Below are 18,916 nucleotides of genomic sequence, written 5' to 3' on the forward strand. Positions count from 1 at the left end.
TGAAAAACAAAACCCAGAATGAATAAGTCATGGAGATCCTTCACCTCCCCGGGCAGCCTAACCCCTCGGGTGCTGAAAGATGGCACAGGGAAGAGAGACATGCATTGTTCGGGAAGGTTCACTGGAGGATCAAACTGTCCCACTGAGTAACAGTTGGCCTGTCTTCCCCAGAGGTACAACCAGAGAACCACGGATTGAAGCAATGGAAGCTAACACCCAGCTGCTCAGAGTCATCCAGGAATTGCGGGCAGAGATAAGCAAACTGGAGAAGGAGAATCAAGCCCTCCGCAGGAAACTGGCTTCAGGTAGTCAAAGAGCCGCGGGCTCTGGGGGAGAATCAGGAGACGAAGGGGAAGAAGAAGTGCACGGACCACATCCAGCAACCCCTCATGGTGGTACTCCCACTGATGCAACACCAACCACGCTGGAACACCAAGGTACTGGGCTTGTGCACTCTTCTGGGCTGTACTGGTCTTTGCATATGTCCTCAATAGTGGGTCTATGGTGCTATCACATAACTGCATTGTTCAGTATTCCCAGTGGTGGGTTCCCTAGACAAAAAAATTCATTAGCATTTCCAAGCAAACTATTTTAGCAGCACTAAAACAATTTCTGGATATGCTGGGAAGAAACACCAGGTTTGTGGAAATTAATCACGTTAAGAACCACTTAAATGCTGCATAAAGAACACTGAATGTGTATCTCTCAAATGGCATGTTCTCTTGAGCTGGGACAGTGTTGCAGAATAGGTAAGTGTATGGATATCAAAGTCAGACAAGTATGTTGTCAATGATTTGTTACTCAGCCACTTGACTGTGAGCTAGTTATAAAACTTCTTTAATCTTCATTTTCCAAAATCCAAAAGCATTATGGTACCCAGCTTGTGTTTGTGAGGGTCACCTGCAATTGTATGGACTTAAGGCTCCATATGGCACCTGGCAAACACACATCATATGGCAGACAGTGGTTCTTAACCACATTTTACAAAGAGCTTTACTGTCTTACGTGAGGCATGTTGCACATGACCCCACCTACTGCACAGAGTGAAGGCTTCCAGAAGTAAGATCAATGTTAGATATAGTCTAGAAATCAAACTTCACCTTTTATAAAAAAGATTTTTTAAATTATAATTATTAATGCATAGTACTTGTGCAAACTGATGAGCTTCACTGTGGTATTTATATGTATATATATTACATATATAATATATATATAATATATATATAATATATCATGCTTTGATGATGCCTACCTTCCCTTCTTTTATTTCTTGCCCCCTCCTCTCATTCATCCTTCTCCCTAATATCCCCTTCTTCTTCTCTAATAGTCCCTTGTCTATTTCCATATCATCTGTCTTACCTTTCTTTTTTTCTTTTAGTTTCCACATATAAAACATTAAATACTAATCTTTCTGTATCTGCTTATTTCCTTAACATCATGTTCTCTAGATCCATCCAACTTCCTGCAAATGACAGGATTTCATTCTTCTTTATGGCTGTGTAATAATCCACTGTGTGTGTGTGTGTGTGTTTCTTTATCCATCCATCTGTTGATAGGCTAATTCCACATCTTGGTTATTACGAATAGTACTGCCAAAATAAACATGAATACACAAGTATCTCTTTTGTATGCTGACTTCATTTCTTTCAGATAAATACCTAGGAATAGAAAAATAGTGGAATGAGATGGACATCACCACTCTAAATACATGTCCTAGGAATGGTATAGCTGAATCATATGATAGTTCTTTTTTTAATTATTTGAGGAGTCTTTACGCTTTTTCCCATAGTGGCCATACTAATTTACATTCCCAACAACAGCATCTAAGAGTTAGTTAAGACTTTTGATTCTGGAGATTATACATAAGGTCAGAAACCAGCAGAGCAAGAAATATGTTCTGCATTTAAATTGTCAGTGATATATTCAACAACATATTCACATAAAATTGACATACATAATTAACCACTCAAAGTTCTTAATGTCATCTGCCAAGGCTTCAGGCAATGCCATTTGGAGTTTCTGAGCAGATTGACAATGCGCTTCTCTCTATTTGAGTTTCTCTCTCTAGTATGGCACACTAGACCCTATGTTTCAAAGCTGAAAACAGACTCTAATCAGGATCTTTCCCTTTTTGTCAAGTACAGTTATGGACTTGAGTAGCTCTGTCTTCTGATTATATAATAAAATGGCATAAGGAGATTAGAACTTTTGATGAAAAACAAAAATATATTGGCATTGGTAATATATCCTTACTCCGGGTTTCTCAACCTCTGCATTGGTGTTTTGGACTGAATAATACTTCATTTTGGAGGTCAGGATAATGGGAATTCCCATTATCCTGGGTACTGCAGGATGTTTAGTGACTCCCCTGGCTTCTAACTACTGACTGCTATAGTTCCCACCCTTACACCAGTTATGATCGTCAAAAACGCCTCCAGACACTGTCAAATGTCAGCTGCCGGCAAAATTCACACCCCACACCTGCCACCGAAAGCCACTGCCTTGCTCCAAAAGCAAACAACACTTCTTCAGATCTATTTTCTAGCACACTTATCCTAATAAGAAAGTTGGGTCTTTGTGTATCTTTGTCCTGTCTTAAAACAAATATTGCATGGTTCAAAGAGCAAAGAGTAGAACCCTTTCAACTCTCAGGGTCTGAAGATCATCAGGCTTAGTGGAGGTTAAAATATTTGTAAGAATTAAACACATGATGGGTGTCACACTCCTTCAGCACATGAACAATAATGTCCAATGAGACATTGGGAACTCTTGCTAGGTGCATCAACAAAACACAGATAGAAGTGTGATTCACATTTTGCTTGAGAGCCCGGTTGTGTTACTTTAAATATGTATTTGTTTATTATATGTGATGTAGTACTGTAGAGTAAGGAGAATGAATATTGATTGGCTTGAGCCTGAATACAGCTGGGTGATAGCCCCAGTTTTGTGCTAGTTGTACAAGACTGAGCAAGTCATATCAAATTGCTGATTGTAGCATCATCACATAAAAATGAATGGATTGGGCTAGACATCTTCCAAGGCCTCTTCCAACTGTAAGCTTTCTTAATTCCATAAGTGCAATGTGCTTTTATGATCTGTCTCTTTGCTTGTACAACAGGAATAGTGGTAAAACCAGTCTCGGGACTGTCAAGAGGATTAAATGAAATAACACAAATAAGACTCAGAATGAATTATTCACGGTTGTCATATAAGTGGATGTATCAGAAAAATAGTGGTTGACTTGAGTATAAGTTTTTATTAGTATTTTCAATAATATTTTGCCAACATCAATTGAAATTCATACTTGCAATTGAATCATAGAAATCTACCAGACAGGAATTTCCAAAGATCTTCCAGTAGAAACGCCCTTTTTTTTTTTTTTTTTTGAGAATATAAAATCCAGAGAGATTAAGTGATTTATCTTACCCTTTTTGATAATGAAATGATATAAACTTGGTTTTTGAGGAAGAATGATGTAAAATCAGAAGTATGAGTCTCACTTTAAAAAAGGGAACATCTGAGCAGGCATGGTGGTACAGGCCTATGATCCCAGCTACTAGAGAGGCTAAGACAGGAGGATTGCAAGTTTAAGGCCAGACTCCGCAACTTAGCAAGATTGTGTCTCAAAATAGAAGGTGCTTGGGATATGGCTTAGGAGTAGTAGAGCATCCCTGGGTTCAATCCCAAGTACCAAAAGAGAAGAGGGAAAGAGACAGGGAGACAGAGAAAGAGAGAGAGTGTGTAACCAAAAAACCTGAAAGCAAGTCAGTTGGAACTGAAAGTTTGTCTCTTTGCTCTGTGATATATGTAGTAAGAAAAAATAAGTCTTTGTGAGTGGAAGATCCTGTTTCCCCTGTACTCACCTGAGGACACAGAACGCTGATATAGCTCTGATATAGCTCAGGGTATTTTACATATTAATATGGATGTTATAAATACAGCTATATGTCTATCCATCAGGAAAATGCAAATCATAACTACACTGAGATTCCATCTCATTCCAGTCAGAATGGCAATCATCAAGATTACAAAAAACAATCAATGGTGGTAAGGATGCCGAGGGGAAAGGAACACTTAAGTGCTGTTGGTGGGAATGTAAATTAGTATGGCTGCTATGGAAATCAGTATGGAGGTTCCCCAAACACTAAAAATTAAACTAACGTGTGATCCAACTGTACTACTCTTTTGTATTTATCAAAAAGAATTAAAGTCATCACACTTTAAATATTCCTGCACAATTCACAGTAGCCAAGTTATGGAATCAGCCTTGATGTCTGTAAACAAATGAATGGAATAAAATGTGGCATATATATACACAATGGAGTCTTATTTTTCCCTAAAGAAGAATGAAATTATGTCCTTTGCAGGAAAATGGATGGAACTGAAAAGTATCATGTTAAGTGAAATAAGCCAGACACCCAAAGACATACGTCATAGGTTTTCTCTCATATGTGGAAGCGAGAGGGGAAAAAAGAAAAGAGGGTTATCATGAAAGTAGAAGGGAGACCATTAGTGTAGAGTAATGGGAGGAGGAGGTGGAGTAAGGGAGGGTATTGGGAATGAAATTGATCAGATTATTCTATATGCATGTATGTTATGGTTTGGATGTGAAGTGTCCCCCAAAAGCTCACGTGTGAGACAACGCAAGGGGTTTCAGAGGAGAAATGATTGGGTTGTAAGAGCCTTAACCCAGTCTGTGAATTAATCACCTGATGGGGATTAATTGAGCAGTAACTGGAAGCAGGTGGGGTGTGGCTGGGGGAGGTGGGGCATTGGGGGTGTGGCTTTGGGGTATATATTTGTATCTGGAGTGGAGTCTCTCTCTCTGCTTCATGATATTCATGTGAGCTGCTTCCCTCTGCCACACACTCTGCCATGATGTTCTGCCTCATCTTGAGGCCCAACAAATGGAAACTGCTGCCCATGGACTGAGACCTCTGAAACCGTGAGCCCCCAAATAAACTTTTCCTCCCCTAAAATTGTTCTGGGTCAGATCTTTTCATCACAGCAGAAAAAGAAAACTGACTAAAACATTATACAAATATGTCCCAATGAAACCCATTATTCTGCATAATTAACATGTGTATGTATACATGTATACATATGTATACACACATACATATATGTTATAAGAATGGAGGGTGCCCGCTCAGAATGAGTCCTTGTTGGATAAATGCTCAAGGAAACCTCAGTATGTGCCTAAATATTTGGCAGAGATGAAATCTAGCCAGTGCTTTCAGGAATGGTCCCTCTCCCCTTCTACCCTGTGCCACCTTGGCCTTGGGACTATTGGGGAAGAGGTAATTTGCTGCAGAGAAGATAAAAGAAACAATGCATTACAGGGAACTCGCAGCATCGCCAGGCCTCTTTTTTTCAATTTGCTCATCTCCTTTACTAGCACATAAACTGCATTTGGAAATTATCTTTGAAATTGTGCTAAGGATGTTGGGATGCTGTGTTGACTATCTCTTCCCTTGTGTTGATGAGAAACTGAAGGACACACACTATTTGTGACCCAGGGAGATGAACAAAGAGCTTATTGCTAATCAGTTCCACATTGAGTGTAGGGCCCAAATAAAAATAAACTCAGCTTCACTATCACAGCATGATTTCCCCTGTTGTTTCCTGTGATTCAGAATGAAGGGCTGTCGTCTAACCCATTTAAACAGAAATGTTCACGTTTGCCAGTAGTGGCAAATCTGTTTTACATAATTATGAAAGTTATGTATCATGGCCAAAATAAAGTGTTTCAAGTTAACTTATGAACAGAATTTGCAGTTAATCACTTCAGACAGATTTGAACTTAACTCTCCCCAGAATCTTCTCTAAATTTGGTCTTCTGCTCTTCCAAACTACACAAAGCCAAGGAAACCTCCACTTCATGCATTTGCCATAATAATCTTATGTCTGCTTTCTGCAGAGGCAGGAAGCAAATTTAAGAAATAATTGTGCTTCTGAGATTCTAATGCATGACACAATATGCAATGTTTTTACACTCCCATGAGAGTTATTAGCAAAGCTATGGTGAGAAAGAGAAAAGGGTCCAAAAGATGAAAACCAAACCATGAGGTCAGTGTTGGCCTCCTCGATAATAAGTGGATGTCCAAGGAGAAGTCAAAAGAGAAGCAGGGTGCTGTGGTGCACACCTGTAATTCTAGCAACTCAGGAGACTGAGGCAGAAGGATCACAAGTTCAAGGCCAGCCTCTACAACTTAGTGAGACCCTCAACAACTTAGCAAGAATTCATCTCAAAATAAAAAGGAATGTGGCTCAGTGGTAAACTGCCCCTGAGTTCAATTCTTAGTGCCAAAAAAAAAAAAGCAGTCAATTGACAAGTTCCAGGTAGCAGTTAGTACAGTGTGAGAGTTGGGATTTGACAAAGATCCCCTAAAATGAAACTCTTCTCATCGGGGTTCTTTAGTTTCAAGGAACAGAGAAGATTTTATTTACCTCAAGAAAGGATTTTATTGGAAAAAACAAACAGAAATTGCACTGAAAGCCCTCAGGAGCTAAGGCCAGGGCTCTCTCTCCACCTCACCCAGGGTCACTCCAACTGCCTATGCATCTTCTCTTCTTTCCACAGGTCTTCTCTGCTCTCATCTCTCCTTCAACGGGTTTCCTCATAATAACTTTACCATGGAACCAAAACATGCAATAACAGGCCAGTTAGAGCGACCACTGGATCACTGGGGCATTCAAGTGGCCATTCAGGTGACCATTCAGGTCAGGGATGGTGGATGAGCCAGTTCTAGAGTGAGGGTGAGGAGGTCATCAAGAATTGGCATCTCAAAAAGTCCCACATTACTCCAATTTTAAGGCCTGGGTTTATTATCTATTTATGACTAGGTCCCTCTTCCTCATTTAATTTTTTAAATTAATTGGTACTGTTTTAATTGTATATAATTATGGGGTATAGTGTGATAATTTGATAAAAGTATGCAATGTGTAATGCTCAAGGAATTAGCATTTCCATCTTAAACATTTTTTCCATTTTTGACCAGTACATTTTATTTGTTCATATTAATAGAGTATAATGTGATATTTCAACATGTGTATATTATGCACATGGCTCAAATCAGGATCATGAACATTTCTCTCTCCTGAACATTGCTTTGTGACTGGAACCTTTGAGTGCCTCTTTTCTAGCTATCCATAATAACAGCTTATCCGTAAGCTATTGTGAACAGATGCTACCTTCTCACAACGATTTTTTATAAGCAAAAACTTAAACAGGGCCGGGAATATAGTTCAGTTGGTAGAGTACTTACTTTGCATGCACAAGGCCCTGGGTTCAATCCCCATCACCACAAAAATAAAATAAAATAAAAACTTAAACAGCTTCCAGTCACCTCCTTCATTGGTCTCTCTCCCCTGCCCCTATCAGACCCATCTTTCTCTGTATGAATCATGTCGTGTATTGTTTGGTTGTTATCTGTCTTCCACAAACAACTATAAGCTCTCTGCAAGCAAGAATTTTATATTCATCATCACACCCTCGTTTTAGAAAAAGTGACTGCTACATGGTTGGCCTCAACTGACATTTGTAAAATAAATCAATACATAGATGTCTTTTGTGCAAGAAATGAAACAAAAATAATAGTTTTGTTTAGTTAGAGTCAATAAAGTGTGATTGACATAATTTTCCACATGTGGATGTCATTAAGGGTAGAATCATGTTTAACTTGAATTTTTTGTCTCCCCTGCAGGCAATGTCATGATTGTTAGGCGCTATTCCATTTCTTCATCAGTTCATTCATTTACTGCAAATGATCCCTGGAAAACTAGGAAAAGACATCCAAATGGTGGAATCGTGGAAGCTCAGGGACCAGTTAAGTCACTGACAAGTTCTTCAGTTACAAAGCAGGACAACCAAGACAAGATGTTGGCCGCAGATTCTTTTAGCAACGGTAGTTCCAGCCAAAGAGCTTCTCCTGAGCATGCTTTCAGGTGCAGGTAATGTTCACTGTGCTAGGCACATGCTTAAGATTGGATCAAAATTATTTCCATCTGATTTATATCCATTTGGGGAATCCATAGGAGCAAAAAAATTTTTAGGTCAAATCTTACAAGCACACTCTGATACTTCAAGTAAACATAAAACATAAGCTTTCAATCGTTCATCAGGCCTTAGCAATGATGTTCTGAGCTAGGCACCAACAACACAAGACTCAGCAAAAGTAAGCCATTATGTTCAAAACTCTCATTTAATCCTAGAGACGCACAGCAAACTGCCCACACAACAAAGTGTTTCTAGGGAGAAGGCCTGGGCACGTTGGGAGCTGAGCAGACAGTTGCTCTCAGAGAGAACTCTTTCTGTGGAGGCACATGACTTAATGGGCCGGGTGGGCTTTAGGGTCTTTGAAGCACTCTTCAGGCAAAACTCAAAAGGGCCAAGAGTCAAAGGAAAAGCCAAACTGTCTCCAAATTTTAAAAATTGGTATTTGCAGAGTTAGGCATAGCCTAAGAATGAGAGGAATTTGACAGAATATTTGAGAAACATTTTGGGGTCTTCAAGAGGAATCTTAGCCAGTGACCCCTGCAGCAGGGAGAGTCAAGGAGTCTTCTAGAACAAAAGTGTCATATTAAGCATAATTGATCGCCCTACCAGGCTGGAGGGTAGCCTCCTTTCCCCCACACTCTGCCTTCTACCTTCCAACCCCTAGTGAGGCCCTGACTCCAGCCAAGTCTCCACACATCTGTCTTGTGGGAATAAAAGGAGGAAAATCAAAAAAGAAAACCAGAGCTTCATGATTAGCTTATCAGAGAAAAGAGAAAGTAGAAAATACAAATGTTGAGAGAGTAAGTGAATCATCTCCTTTGGTAGTGACAGAATATCCAATCAAGGGATAACCATAAGTAATAGCGCTGCAGGAATTCTCATAAGTATTGCAAAGAGCACAGACCTCCCACAGGATGTGGGATTCAGAAGTTGAGCCAGTTTTATTTGGATTTCAAAAGACAGAAAGAAAATTGTGTGTCCTTTGTAGAAAGTTCCATCCTAGGAACAGAGAGGAGCCTGAATCATAAAGGAAGGCTAGATTTAGTTAGGCAAAGAAAAATGGAAACCTTATCATAAGTAAAACAAAAAAAGACGTGAAGGCAAAAAAAAAAACCCAAAAAACATGACATTAACAGAAACCAAAAGTCGTGATGTGAATGAGGATGGAGAGATGAGCAGAATCTGTCATTAGGGGCCTTCTGTGGCATGCTAAGGAATATGGGCTACATCCTGTAACTATTGGGAGGCTAGTGAACAATTAATTGTCATTTGAAATCTTTCAATGCACAGGAGTATTCAGAAATGTTACAAACACTGATGTACACATCTACAAGAGTTCTGTCGCATTTGCTTCAGATATTTTTATGTATAGGAGAAATGAAATGTGACTAATTAAGAGGAAGGCCTTATCTCTCTCTTCCCCCAACCCTCTCAGGGGCAAATGTCATCACGAGTTTGGTTTCGATCTTTCCAACCTGTTTTTCTGCTTGAATTACATATAGTCATCTATTCAATAATTATGTCCTGAGTGTGTTCTTCCTGCTGGGCAAGATTTGAGGCCCCTGCATACAGCAGGAACAACTGCCAAGGATCCCAGCCCTCCTGGACCTTGTTTCTTTGTAACATGATAATCAGTGAACATGAAAATTGAGAAAGGGTACATTATGTCAGATGCTGTGAGGAAAAACAAAGCAAAATAGAGGGCAAGGGTGAGAGGAGCCAGCATTGTTAGAATATTTGCTGCCACAGCCAAAAAGGGCCTCACCACTTGAGAACAGAAGGAGCGAGGGATGGTACCATAGGGAAGAACTCGGCAGGCCTTGCAAACAGCACATGCGAAACACCAGGCAGGAGCATGACTGATGTGTTCAAGGACAGGCAAGGCGGCCGGGCTGCCAGCAAGGGAGTAAGCAGCCCAGAGCAGAAAGACGGGAAGGCAAAGAGCCAAGGGCGGTTTCCCCGCCTCCAACAACTCTGGATTTATTCCAGGGAATTGGGGTGCATCACCTGCTCTTTTCATTTAAAAAAAAAAAAAAGGATCATGTTGGAAACCCTGTTGTGAAAAGACTATGAAAGAACAACACCTAAAACAAGAAGACCAGATTTAGACCAGGCTCTAAAGTCCTCTAGGCAAAGGGTGATCATTTCTCTGCCACAGTAGGAACATTTGGATATATTTTCTGAATATGTTTAGAAGATGGTGCCAAACAAATTTGTTGACAGATGAGATATGGGATATGGAAACAAGGAGTATATGCAGAGCCACTGGATTTCAATGGCCATGTTTCTTCAGAGAGGGAAGAGGAAAGGCAGAGGTTTGTATTTTTTTTTTTTTTTTTTTTTTTTTTGCTTTTTGTTTTTAATTTGTTTTCTCTAGAAAAGGAAGGAAAAATACATAACACACTCACCTACCCCTTACAAATTTCAAAATATAAATGCAATATACAAAGGAAAAACACACAAAAAAGGAAAATCCTCCATAATCCCACTACTAAATGCCTACTCTTTAGATTTTCATTGATCTCTTGTGTCTATACATTTTGAAATTGAAGAATGAACATGTATTAAAATGTCTTATTTTTTATACTTAACCAGACTATAAATGCTAACTAAGAATTATAGTACTATTGATATTCCCATTTCAATTTTTATTTTTTTCTATGATAGTTTGAGAACATAACCAATGTTCATAAAGTATTATTTTTCTGAAGTAAAATGTTTTCCAACTTCCAGGCTGCCAACTCACAAATAGGTATAACACAATCCACTTCTAATTTAGAAGTTAGTTTAATTTGAATGACTGAGACAATTGTAGGATTATATTAAAAGAACAAAGTCAATATTGGCTTAAAATCAACATCAGAATTGGTATAAAATCCACTAGATATAGAACTTTAGTGTATGATTTAAGTATATTTTTTATTGTAGTCCTTTTCTATTTTGTTCCTTACATTCTCAGGAATTAACTAGTAAAGTGACATGTCATTACATTATTTTTCTGATTGTTTGGGAAATTCACTTACCTCCTAATAACTTTCAAAGAATTTTACAAAGGTTTACAGAGAACCAATTTGTTGGAAATAGATTTTGAATCATATCAGACATCATGCCTAATTTTCTTGTGAACTTTTTCATTATTCTATCATGAAAGCATTTTTTTAGAATAATGCCAATGTCAATAGTTTTAAGAACCAAAGCTTTCCAGAAACTAGAGATGGGATTTTAATTTTCATTTAATTTCAACAAAGAAATACAATCTTTTCTTCCTGGGTTTCAGGGGTGGTGGGGGGAGCAATCCCAAGCTGTTAACAAGGAAAGGGTCCAGACAGACAGTTGAAAGTTAAAATGCTGTTTATTTCATTTTCTAATTAAAAAAAGAAGCTAGTTGCATTCCAATAAGTGTATTCTCTCCTTTTCCAAATGGAAGTGGTTAAGAAGATGGTCTCTGGAATCAGATGGCTAAATTCCCAACTCCATCACTGACAAACAACGTGGCCTTGGAAAGAGTTATTAGTGTTGTTTGCCACACGAATTACTCTTCTGTGAAAAGGGAATCATAACAGCAGTTACCTCATAGTCTTAGTGAGGAATAAGTGAAATAGTCCAGTGAATGCTCCATAATTGGCTACGGCCATCATTATGTTATTGATTCCAACATATGAACGCCTGGCCAGCCTTCCTCCCCAGGGGAAGGTGCAGATGTGTTTCCTGAGGTCCGGGCCACAAATGCCATTCTGTGAAGTTATAACCTTATCTACCCATAAAGAGGACAATGCTGGGGGGAAAAAAGCACTCATTTTTAAACACAGCTCTTTAGACTTATTCTTAAGAGCCGTTTGTCCTGGTTTACATCAAAATTCGATATAACGCTTTAGAGATAAAAAGAAGTAAGGAAAATGAAGAGATTGCCCAGGTTACACTGGGCAATTGCTGTTTCCCCTTGTTCCATTTGTTGTTGAGGCATGATGGATAGTCAGTGAACTCAGAGTTGAAAATCAGCAGATGGGTCTGGATTATAAGATAATTGCTGCAAAATTTCTGCTTCATTTCAACTGAAGAGATTTTGTTGCAAGACTGTTTGCTTAAGTCAGTATGATACTCCACTTACATCAAGCTAATAACCAATCCTCTGAGGTACAGACCCTCCTTCAATAGTTTCAAATGCACTAGTCACTGGGCTTAATTAAAAGCCAATTGCAATATTTTTTTCTCATGACTTTTTTTTATTTTAATTTGTTATATATGACAACAGAATGCATTACAATTCATATTACACATATAGAGCACAATTTTTCTTGTCTCTGGTTGTGCACAAAGTAGAGTCACATCCTTCGTATCGTCATATATGTACTTAGGGTAACGATGACCATTGCATTCTACCGTCTTTCCTACCCCTATACCCTCTCCCTCCCCCTCCCTCCCCTTTTCCCCTTTGCCCTATCTAGAGTTCATTTAATCCTCCCATTCCCCCCCCCCCCGCAGCATATTATGGATCACCATCCTTAAATCAGAGAAATCATTCAGCATTTGGTTTTGGGGGATTGGCTAATTTCACTTAGCATTATATTCTCCAGCTCCATCCATTTACTTGCAAATGCCATGATTTTATTCTCTTTTAATGCTGAATAATATTCAATTGTGTATATATACCACATTTTCTTTATCCATTCATCTACTGAAGGGCATCTAGGTTGGTTCCACAGTTTAGCTATTGTGAATTGTGCTGCTATAAACATTGATGTGGCTGTGTCCCTGTGGTATGCTGTTTTTAAGTCCTTTGGGTATAGACCAAGGAGAGGTATAGCTGGGTCAATGGTGGTTTCATTCCCAGTTTTCCAAGGACTCTCCATACTGCTTTCCATATTGGCTGCACCAATTTGCAGTCCCACCAGCCATGTATGAGTGTGCCTTTTTCCCCATATCCTCGCCAACACTTACTGTTGTTTGTCTTCATAATAGCTGCCATTCTGACTAAAGTGAGATGAAATCTTAGATTAGTTTTGATGTGCATTTCTCTAACTGCTAGAGATACTGAACATTTTTTCATATATTTGTTGATTGACTGTATATCTTCTTCTGAGAAGTGTCGGTTCAGTTCCTTGGCCCATTTATTGATTGGGTTATTTGTTTTTTTGGTGTTAAGATTTTTGAGTTCTTTATTTTAGAGATTAGTACTCTATCTGACATGCGTGTGGTAAAAATTTGTTCCCAATTAGTAGATTCTCTATTCACCTCACTAATTGTTTATTTTGCTGAGAAGAAGCTTTTTAGTTTGAATCCATCCATTTATTCATTCTTGATATTAATTCTTGTGCTATATGAGTCTTATTAAGGAAGCTGGGGTCTAATCTGACATTATGGAAATTTGGGCCTACTCTTTTTCTAATAGACGCAGTGTCTCTGGTTTAATTCCTAGGTCCTTAATCCACTTTGAGTTGAGTTTTATGCATGGTGAAAGATAGGGGTTTAATTTCATTTTATTGCATATGGATTTCCAATTTTCCCAGCACCATTTGTTGAAGAGGGTATCTTTTCTCCAATGTATGTTTTTGGTGCCTTTGTCAAATATAAGATAACTGTAATTATGTGGGTTAGTCTCTGTGTCCTCTATTCTGTACCATTGGCCTATGAGTCTATTTTGGTGCCAATACCATGCTTCTTTTGTTACTCGGTAGTATAGTTTAAGCTCTGATACAGTGATGCCACCTGCTTCACTCTTCTTGCTAAGGATTGCTTTAGCTATTCTGGGTCTCTTATTTTTCCAGATGAATTTCATGACTGCTTTTTCTATTTCTATGAGGAATGTCATTGGGATTTTGATTGGAATTGCATTAAATCTGTATAGTATGGTAATTTTGATAATATTATTCTGCCTATCCAAGAATAAGGGAGATTTTTTCATCTTCTAAGGTCTTCTTTAATTTCTTTCTTTAGCATTCTATAGTTTTCATTGTAGAAGTATTTCATCTCTTTCATTGATTCCCAAGTATTTTTGTTTTTGTTTTTGTTTTATTTTGAGGCTATTGTAAATGGGATAGTTTTCTTCATTTCCCTTTCTGAGTATTTGTCACTTATATACAGAAATGCCTTTGATTTATGGGTGCTGATTTTTATCCTGCTGCTTTGCTGAATTCATTTTCTAGTTCTAGAATTTTTCTGGTGGAATTTTTTGGGTCTTCTAGGTACAGAATCATATTCTCGGCAAATAGTGCTTTTTTGAGTTTTTCTTTACCTATCCATATTCCTTTAATTTCTTTGGTCTGTCTGATTGCTCTGGCCAGCGTTTCAAGAACTATGCTAAATATAAGGGGTGAAAGAGCTCATCCCTGTCTTATTCCAGTTTTTAGAGAGAATGCTTTCAATTCAATTTTTCTCCATTTAGAATGATGTTGGCCTTGGGTTTTGCATAGATAGCTTTTACAATGTTGAGGTATGTTCCTACTATCCCTAGTTTTCTAGGGTTTTGAACATGAAGGGGTACTATATTTTGTTGAATGCTTTTTTGCATCTATTGAGATGATCATATGGTTCTTATCTTAAGTCTATTGATGAGATGAATTACATTTATTGATTTCTGTATGTTGAACCAACCTTGCATCACTGGAATGAACCCCACTTGATCATGGTGTACTATATTTTTGATATGTTTTTATATTTGATTTGCCAGAATTTTATTGAGAATTTTTGCATCTATGTTCATTAAAGATATTGGTCTAATTTTTTCTTTTTTTGATGTGTCTTTGTCTGGTTTTGGAATCAGGGTGATATTGGCCTCATAGAATGTGTTTGGAAGTGCTCCCTCTTTTTCTGTTTCCTGAAATAAGTTGAAGAGTATTGGTATTAATTCTTCTTTAAAGGTCTTGTAGAACTTGACTGTTTATCCACCAGTCCTGAACTTTTCTTGGTTGGTAGGCTTCTGATGGCGTCTTCTATTTCGTCACTTGAAATTGATCTGTTTAAATTGTGTATATCATTCTGATTCAATTTGGGCAAATCATATGACTCTAGAAAATTTTCAATGCCTTCAATATTTTCTATTTTATTGGAGTACAAGTTTTCAAAATAATTTCTAGTTATCTTCTGTATTTCTGTAGTGTCTGTTGTGATATTACCTTTTTCATCATGTATGTTAGTAATTTGAGTTTTCTCTCTCCTTCTCTTTGTTGGAATGGCTAAGGGTCTGTCAATTCTATTTATTTTTTCGAAGAACCAACTTTTTGTTTTGTCAATTTTTTCAATTGTTTATTTTGTTTAAATTTCATTGATTTCAGCTCTGATTTTAATTATTTCCTGTTTTCTACTGTTTTTGATGTAGATTTGTTCTTTTTCAAGGGCTTTGAGATGTAATTTTAAGTCATTTTTTTGTTGACTTTTTCATCTTTTAAGGAATGAACTTCATGCAATGAGCTTTCCTCTTAGAACTGCCTTCATAGTGTCCCAGAGATTTCAATATGTTGTATCTGTGTTCTAATTTACCTCTAAAAATGTTTTAAATCTCCTCCTTGATGTCTTCTGCAAGCCATTGTTCATTCAGCAGCATATTATTTAGTCTCCAGGTGTTGGAGTGGCTTTTATTTTTTATTTTCTCATTGATTTCTAATTTCATTTCATTATGATCTGATAGAATGCAAGTAGTATCTCTACTTTTTTATATTTGCTAAGAGTTGCTTTGTGGCATAATATTTGGTCTATTTTAGAGAAGGATCCATGTGCTGCTGAGAAGAAAGTGTATTCACTTGTTGAAGGGTGAAATATTCTATATATATCAGTTAAGTCTAAGTTATTGATTCTGTTATTGAGTTCTATAGTTTCTTTGTTCAGCTTTTGTTTGGAAGATATATACAGTGGTGAAAGAGGTGTGTTAAAGTCACCCAAAATTATTGTGTTGTGGTCTGTTTGACTCTTGAACTTGAGAAGAATTTGTTTAATGAACACAGATGCTCCGTTGTTATGAGCATATATATTTATAATCGTTATGTCTTGTTGGTGTATAGTTCCCTTGAGCAGTATGTAATGTCCTTCTTTATCCCTTTTGATTAACTTTAGCTTGAAGTCTATTTGATATAAAGATGGAAACCCCTGCTTGCTCCTGCAGTCCATATGAGTGGTATGGTTTTTCCCAAACTTTCACCTTCAGTCTGTGGATGTCTTTTCCTATGCGATGAGTCTCTTGGAGGCAGCATATTGTTGTTGTTGTTGTTGTTGTTGTTGTTGTTGTTGTTGTTTTTAATCCAATCTGCTAGTCTATGTCTTTTGACTGATGAGTTTAGACCATTAACTTTCAGGGTTACTATTGAGACGTGATTTGTATTCCCAGCCATTTTTGTTTATTTTTAATATTTAACTTGAATTGGTTTTTTCTCTGATTAGTTTTTCCTTTAGTGTAATACCTTCCTTTGCTGATTTTCATCATTGTTTTTCATTTCCTCTTTGTGAAATATTTTGCTGAGGATGATCTGTAGTACAGGTTTTCTAGTTGTAAATTCTTTTAACTTTTGTTTATGACAGAAAGTTTTAATTTCATCATCAAATCTAAAGCTTAATTTTGCTGCATGTAAGATTCTTGGTTGGCATCCATTTTCTTTCAGAGCTTGGTATATGATCTCCTGGCTTTGAGAGTCTGAGTTGAAAAATCTGATGAGATACGAATTGGTCTCCCCCTATATGTGATCTGATTCCTTTCTGTGGCTATTAAGATTCTACCCTTATTCTGTATGCTAGGCATTTTCATTATAATGTGCCTTGGTGTAGTTCTGTTGTAATTTTGTACATTTGGTGTCCTATAAGCCTCTTGTCATCTTCATGCTTGGGAAGTTTTCTGATATTATCTCATTCAAGAGATTGTGCATTCCTTTAGTTTGAAACACTGTGCCTTCCTCTAGCCCAATAACTCTTAGATTTTTGTCTTTTGATGTGTCCCATCATTCTTGGATGTTCTGTTCGTGGTTTCTTACTATCTTCACTGTGTGGTCAACTTTATTTTCCAGATTTTATACTTTGTCTTCATTATCTGACATTTTTTCTTCCAAGTGATCTAGTCTGTTGGTTATGCTTTCTATTGAATTTTTTATTTGGTTTATTGTTTCCTTCATTTCAAGGATTTCTGACTGTTTTTTTTTTTCAGAGTCTCTTTCTCTTTCTTGAAGTAATCTTTTGCTACCTGTATTTGCTCTCTTATTTCTTTGATCAATTTTTGCCTATATTTGCTCATTTAGATCACTCTTTAATTCACAGATCATTTTAGTTATGAACCTTCTGAACCCTTCTCTGACATCTCATCAACTTTGCTGTCCATGGGTTTTGTTATTGTAGTATCCTGGTCTGTTTGGGGCACTTTCATCCCTTGTTTTTTCATGTTGTCTATGTGTCTTCCTTTCTTGCAGTGTGGATCTGAGATATTACAATTTTTTTTCTCTGTATTCTTGTAGTACCTGTGCAGATTGTCTGTACCTCACCTTGATGTTGGGCTTCCAGAACCTGTGGTGTCCCTCAATGGATGCTACTACAACTAAAGGTGGTGGCAGCAATAGCTGAGATAACTTGAGATGATAGTGGAGGTGCCCCAAAAAGAAAACAATGTCTTACAGAGATGGGGCTAAAAAGGTGGGCCTCACACTGTCTTTGGGATGCCTTCTCTGAGATGCAGCTGCTTCTAGGCCTGGTCTGTTGTCAAAAAGGTAGGGGCTACTGCTGGGGAAGGCTATGGAGATGACTGCAGTGTCCCAAGATGGAAGTAGGTTAGGCTTAGGCTCCCAGATGGTGGAGGGGTGGCGAACCCTGACATATCCTAGGCCTGGGTCCCACGTATGTTGGTGTGGGCGGATCTGGGCCAGGCCTGAGCTCTGGCATGGGTCTGCTGGCCCTGTGCTTGTGCTCTGACAGGTACCTGCAGCTGGCAGGATGGACCTGGGCCTACTGTGAGACTGGACCCTGCACAGATCAGTCCCAATATATTATTATTATTGAATAACTAAACAAAAAAACTATCATAATACAGTAAATAAACATTGAAGACAGTACTTGGTGTTGGGCAAAAATAGCAAATGTAACATATTAAGGCTCAGTAAAAGCCCTTCTTCTGCTTTCTGTAGGGACAAGATCAAGACGGTCAGCTTCCTGTTACCCAGGAGCATGTCTTCATGTTCCAAAAATTCAAGTTCTTTGAAATGCTCACCAAATCAGACCTCCAACCAGCTAAGTGCTATTGCAGAATAGGACACGCAAGGCAGTAGATGTAACAAGAACATCAAGATGCGAGCATCAAGGCCTAGCTGGACCTGTGCCTTTCCCTGCCCAGAACTCTGGCAAGATGAGCAGTAGACACATGGAATGCCAAGTGTCTGGACAATGGACTTGCTCAGCCTAGGAATGCAAGTGATGGCCTTTTGTTTTTATTAAATACTAAGGACCTATGCGTGTGCAGTGGCCACTGCTTGTCATGCAGCATGTGAACAATTAAATTGAGCCTGTGCTAAGTATCCCATCTCCGCACTCTGCCATCAGGAAATGCTGCTGTCCACATTATAAGTGTCACTTTCCAGATAAAGCTATAATGAGCTTAGAAAAAAAAATGGGTTTTGTTAATGGCACAAAAGCAATAATGACTATCTTTATAGTCCATGGTGTGCTGATATTTCACCACTGCTAGCTGAGTCGCAGGCTCAAGAGCCCCAACACATGAATGCCCATCGCATACATGACAAATTCAGAGCCACCATGGGCTGGTTAAAGGCAAAGACACTACACCTGATTGAGAAGAGAAAAAAAAATCATTCAAATCATCATTTGTCAGGGGCTGGAAATTCTCAGAATGTCCCCCATCCCTGATCTTCTAATCAATATAATCCCTCCCCTTCCTGTATACAGTGATTGTGTTTCTAATACCAATATCTTTTTTAAAACTGGCACATATAATTA

At 38.1% G+C, this 18,916-nt stretch overlaps 1 protein-coding gene across 1 annotated transcript; it reads left to right on the plus strand.

Annotated features, from left to right (window-relative positions):
* The first annotated feature begins 202 nt into the window (after window positions 1-202).
* On the plus strand, window positions 203-18,214 carry Ccdc195 (coiled-coil domain containing 195). Its single transcript, XM_071619349.1, has 3 exons — window positions 203-437; window positions 7,707-7,953; window positions 18,091-18,214. The coding sequence occupies exons 1-3, from the start codon at window positions 203-205 to the stop codon at window positions 18,212-18,214; spliced, it is 606 nt and encodes a 201-aa protein (XP_071475450.1).
* Window positions 18,215-18,916: the final 702 nt, after the last annotated feature.

Source organism: Marmota flaviventris, chromosome 11, assembly GCF_047511675.1.
Source record: "Marmota flaviventris isolate mMarFla1 chromosome 11, mMarFla1.hap1, whole genome shotgun sequence".
Taxonomy (NCBI): domain Eukaryota; kingdom Metazoa; phylum Chordata; class Mammalia; order Rodentia; family Sciuridae; genus Marmota; species Marmota flaviventris.

What these genes read in the sequence shown, in the direction of transcription:
- Ccdc195 (XM_071619349.1), top strand. Translation starts at nt 203, where the DNA reads ATGGAAGCTAACACCCAGCTGCTCAGAGTCATCCAGGAATTGCGGGCA. An exon ending in AACCACGCTGGAACACCAAG is followed by an intron (nt 438 to 7,706) that starts GTACTGGGCTTG and finishes TCTCCCCTGCAG; the next exon opens with GCAATGTCATGATTGTTAGG. An exon ending in GAGCATGCTTTCAGGTGCAG is followed by an intron (nt 7,954 to 18,090) that starts GTAATGTTCACT and finishes TGCTTTCTGTAG; the next exon opens with GGACAAGATCAAGACGGTCA.